This window comes from Gossypium hirsutum, chromosome A09 (assembly GCF_007990345.1).
Source record: "Gossypium hirsutum isolate 1008001.06 chromosome A09, Gossypium_hirsutum_v2.1, whole genome shotgun sequence".
NCBI classification, from domain to species: Eukaryota; Viridiplantae; Streptophyta; class Magnoliopsida; order Malvales; family Malvaceae; genus Gossypium; species Gossypium hirsutum.
In genome coordinates this window covers 77,829,074-77,834,440 of record NC_053432.1, presented here as the reverse complement: position 1 = coordinate 77,834,440, position 5,367 = coordinate 77,829,074, and the positions used below count along the sequence as shown (strand labels likewise).

Sequence of the window (5,367 nt, the reverse complement as noted above, 5' to 3'; positions counted from 1 at the left end):
GTGAATTTAGTAATATGATGAAAAATAAAGGGCATACTCATTAGTTCAAAAGCCAAGTGCGTTGTATGTGATTTTACGTGTTTATTTTTAAATTTTATTAAATAATATGTTTTTAAATTTTTTTAAAATATATATTTTTTCTAATTAAATGAGAATTGGTCTAATATATAATAAAAGTATGTAAATATTATTAAAATCAAATACTAGTAATTATAACACTAATTAAGTGATAATTAATCTAAAATAATATAATTATGATTCAATATGAATCCAAAGGCTAATTAAATGATATTAACTATTACATTGACAATGAAAATATTATTTATAAATAAATAAATTTATACAGTATTGATTAGATTATAATATATTGATTTTATTTTTGTATACATATAATGTTAATCTCACACATTTATTTTGTTAATTATAAAAAATGATTTTAACATTATTAATATTGTAATATTTAAAATAAAATCATACATATAAAAATTATATTTATTTAATAAATTTTTTTAAAATAGATTTTTATTATTTTAAATTTATCCAATTATATTCTATGCTTTTATAGATTTATAATTTTATTAATTAATAATATATTATGTTATTTTTTAAATAGGACTTTTAAAAGATATGACCACTATCGTATTAATTAATATTAATATTAATATTATTATTATTATTATTATTATTATCACAACTTTTTTTATTTTATATTTTATGCTTAAAGTTTTATTCAAGTAATAATTCTATTTTAAAATTAACATAATTTTTTAACTAATAAATATAATTTAAATTCTAACTATTTTTGAATGTATAATTATCACAACTTCTATTGAATTATAATAACTCTATTAAATTTTTTTTCTAAACTTGTGTTTTTATATATACTAGCTTCGAATGTCATAGGCGTTGCATGTGATTTTATACGTTTTATATTTAATCAAATTTTTAAATATTATATTTTAAATTGCAGTAATCAACGTAAAATAATATTTTATATTTATATTGTGGAATATAATTAAAATATATTAACTTATCAATTCAAATATTATAATATAAAATCTTCAAATTATTTTTTAGCATATTAACATACAATATAGCTTTTCTTTACATAATTAATGTAAAGTAATAATATTCAAAACAATAGTTGTTTAACATAATTAAATCTAAAATTTTAATTAAGTGATAATTAAAATTCTTAGAAGCTTATTCAAGTAATAACTCTATTTTATGTTAATAAAATTAGCAAACTTTTTTTTACTATCAATTTTTTAAATAATTGTTGTAATTTAAATTATAATTATCACAACTTTTTTCTCTATATTTTATGCTTAGAGTTTTATTCAAATAATAAATCTATTTTACACAATAATTTTTTAACTAATAACTATCAATTAAGTTATGATATTTTTTTTTGTGAAAAAAATAAGATTACAACCAATTAAACAAAATTAACTAAACGACTTTTTGCATTAAAAAAATAAGATTACAACTGTCCTCTCATTTTGGCCAAAAGTATGTTATTTTCAAATGTGTAATAATAATCATAACTTCTATTAAATTATAATTATTTTTTAAATATATAACTACTACAACTTTTATTTTACTTCGGCTATTTTATTTTAAAATGTGAATTTAATAACATGAAAAGAATATGTATTTTTATGGGTTTTAAATTTTTTTCCACTTCTATATATATGATGAGATTAGAGATAATTTCAATCTATATTTGCTAAGTGAGACATTTAATCTCGTAGGTTCGATTCTTCAACAAATATTTTTTTTATATATTTTTTATTTCACAAATAATATTTTAATATTATTATTTATCTCTTTTATATGAATATCTGTTTTTAAATTTTTTTACTATACGTGTATGTAAACTTACCAACCCTTACCCAAAACTTCTATGGAAAGCATCTTTCCCCAACAATGCTAAATAGTAAACCAAACTTTTTAATAGTAGGGCTAAACTAGCCCTAGGAATTGGGTTAAAAAATAAAGGCTACTTGAGCATTTGACCATCGTGGATTTAACTTGTTTTCCTTGAAATCCACGTGGAATCGTGCATCCAACGGCATGCAAAGCGTGACAAATCCAACGGCTGGTAGCCGTAAGTCAAGCCATGGCAGCTGGGGACAAACACAAACCCTTGTTTATATATATATATATACTACTTGTCTCTTTGTTTATTTCTCCTCCGCTACCTCTATTCTGGTCTGTGGCGTTTGCATGCCTCAATTCATTGCCTTTGGGTTTGCAAATGAGGAAGCCTTGTTGTGAAAAGAAAGACACAAACAAAGGAGCTTGGTCTAAATTAGAAGACCAGAAGCTCACGGATTACATTCTAAAACATGGTGAAGGTTGCTGGCGCTCTCTTCCTCAGGCTGCCGGTCTATTTCTCTAACACCATTTCCTCTCATATATATGTCTTGAGGATTTTTATTAAGGCAGATAATGAAAAAAATTATCTTTTTGGACTGAGCAGGGCTGCTTCGTTGTGGTAAAAGTTGTCGACTGAGATGGGTAAACTACCTGCGGCCTGACCTTAAACGAGGCAAATTTGGTGAAGATGAAGAGGACCTTATTATCAAACTCCATGCTCTCCTTGGAAATAGGTAGGTTTTTATTTTATTTTATATTACATGTATATTGCTTTCTCTTCTTGTTCGAAACCTTAGGTTAATCAAGTCCTTCATTCTTTGTAAGGATTTCTATTTGATAAATTTATACACAGTTAACAAACTACATTATTTTGATTAATTAGACTGCAAAAAGGCTTACTAATAATGGACATTGTGAAATGTTTAGGTGGTCATTAATAGCAGGAAGATTGCCAGGTAGGACCGACAACGAAGTGAAGAATCACTGGAATATTCACTTAAAAAAGAAACTTTTGATGATGGGAATTGACCCAAACAATCGTCGTTCGCTTCTCTCTCCTACGTTAACCAAATCCAATGCATCCAACGACTCCAGTTCTGCATGCCAACCCTTTAATCCTGCAACTGCTTCGGAGGCTATCAGCTGTACTTGTTTACCCGACCTCAATCTCGATCTTACCATCGCCCCTCCCCTTTCCCATCAAAACTTGGCACTTAATTAATTTTAAGTCTATAATGTGATATTTCCATCACTATTTTACTGTTTAATTAATTTCATTTTTTTTATCACGATAACACTTTCTATGCTTATAAACCGTTTAGAATATATGTTTGTGAGTTAAGAGTTCAAAAATCCTTGCTGGAGTCTACTTAATTAAGTGGGATACACTGCAAGTCTAGCCACAAATTTAGATTATATCTCTAAAATTTTGTCCTATAAATAATATACTTTTTCATTTCTTTCCCTTATATTTTTCAGCTTTTTTTTTAATTTTTACTATTATAAATATAACTTAAAAAACGCATGTACAAATAATTAAAAAATCCACACATCATAATTACATCATAATTACATATGATGAAATTTAAACTAAGTATTTAAAAATCAGAACAAGCCTCCGCGCGCCTTAATCAACACACTAAAACTCGGTTGAAATATTCTTTTAGCATTATCAAAATAATAATTGAAATTTTTTGAATATAAATATAATATAAGATATATAATTTTCATATTCCTATCCTTCCGATTTTAATTTTTCTAATTTTTTATCCAGAAAAAATATTTGGTTTCTCACCAAAAGCAAGACACAGTTAATGAATTAGCTAATTATGGGTCAAACTCAAAACAGAGTTGTATCAGAAAAAACTAATAGAATAAATGTAGTTTTAATATTTTGACAAATTAATATTTTAAATTAAATAAATGTACGCTTAACACTTTAGTTTTTTTAAATAAAGTTTGAAATTAAAAATTAAAAATAATTAAAATTTTGAGTATTTAACTGAATGAGTTTTAGCCTGATTGGCATGAGGTTGTTGTCAATGTGAGAGGACATAAGTTCAGGTGTTCTCAATTGCATTATCCGCTTATTTATAAGTTTGAGGATGGGTTATGAGTAGTTTTAGAAAATACACTTAAATGTTACAATTTTATATTAATTTTTTTGGTCAAGTATTATTTTTCAATTGTTTGCTTAAATTTTTATTTCATAACAAGAAAAATACAACCATTGGTAAAATATTATTTAGCAAAAATGAAAACAATTAAATTTAATTTTTTAAATGTATATACTTAAATTAAAATTATGGTTTCTTGAATCAAAATCAAAATCTAATGTATATTAAATTAAACCAAAATTTATATAATATTAGATGAAAATTTATAAATAATTTTGAAATTTAACTTAAAAGTGAGTTTTCTTAACATATAAGAGTATAACTTGTTGAATTACTATGTTGAAATAGTTTTTATGTTGTTATTCATATTATCAATTTATTTTTTTAGAACTTATAATTTCTTTTAGTAAAAAAAAGCTATTGTTTTTAAATTAAAGTCTTAGTTGATTGCTTAAAAAATTACTCGACACATTTACGATATAAATGAAAATATTATGTAAAAAGTATATTTATTAAAAGTTTATATAAAATGGATAAATATCAAAATTATATACAAATTTTGATCCAATATGTAATTATACACATGAAACTTTGATCATGGTTCAAATATATACATTTAAATAAATGCATCTATTTATTTTTATTTAGAAAAATATAATTATTCCTATATGCGGTATGTAAATTTAGAACACTACTATATCAATAATAGTGTTGGTGGTTCGTGGAATTGAATTAAGTCAAAATTCTATGTATAAAATTGTACAAAATCGAACTTCAAGTATAACATTACAAATTGAATGGTAATTTTAACTTTTGATTGAAGTGATGACATTAAAAATTTAAAAATTATAATATTTTAAGATAAAAAAATTATAATAATATTTTTTTAATTATTTATTAATTAAATTAATATTTAATTGACTCGTAACATCAATATAATTATAATTAAGTAAGAAGATTTGATATTTATCCATTGGGATGCAAATTTAGAAACTTCCAAATGTATATATTTTGTCTTGTCATTGAGAGTGCTAACCAGTGGATATTCAGATATATAAAGACGATAAGGTTATTATGTTTTGAGTACGGGTGCATGAAAGTCACAAACGAACGCTCAAAAGCCGGTTCATGCAATTTATGGATGAAATAATACTGTTAACTTATATTCAGTAATTTGTTGATTGGGAGTAGTTGCTGCACGTGACTTCATAGTCAAACCAACTAGAGCCCAACAACTTGAACAATTTGAACCACCGCCAAACATCATTGTCAACCACCATATTGGGCTAAAATCTAACCTTATTGGACGTGGAGGTTCTCTACGTTAAAAAGAAATTGCCAAAATCAACTGGTTACAATAAGTTAATAT

At 24.3% G+C, this 5,367-nt stretch overlaps 1 protein-coding gene across 1 annotated transcript; it reads left to right on the top strand.

Annotated features, from left to right (window-relative positions):
- The first annotated feature begins 2,190 nt into the window (after positions 1–2,190).
- On the top strand, positions 2,191–3,133 carry LOC121206245 (myb-related protein Zm38). Its single transcript, XM_041076928.1, has 3 exons — positions 2,191–2,390; positions 2,486–2,615; positions 2,809–3,133. The coding sequence occupies exons 1-3, from the start codon at positions 2,261–2,263 to the stop codon at positions 3,101–3,103; spliced, it is 555 nt and encodes a 184-aa protein (XP_040932862.1). The 5' UTR covers positions 2,191–2,260; the 3' UTR covers positions 3,104–3,133.
- Positions 3,134–5,367: the final 2,234 nt, after the last annotated feature.

What these genes read in the sequence shown, in the direction of transcription:
- LOC121206245 (XM_041076928.1), top strand. Translation starts at nt 2,261, where the DNA reads ATGAGGAAGCCTTGTTGTGAAAAGAAAGACACAAACAAAGGAGCTTGG. An exon ending in CTCTCTTCCTCAGGCTGCCG is followed by an intron (nt 2,391 to 2,485) that starts GTCTATTTCTCT and finishes TGGACTGAGCAG; the next exon opens with GGCTGCTTCGTTGTGGTAAA. An exon ending in CATGCTCTCCTTGGAAATAG is followed by an intron (nt 2,616 to 2,808) that starts GTAGGTTTTTAT and finishes TGAAATGTTTAG; the next exon opens with GTGGTCATTAATAGCAGGAA.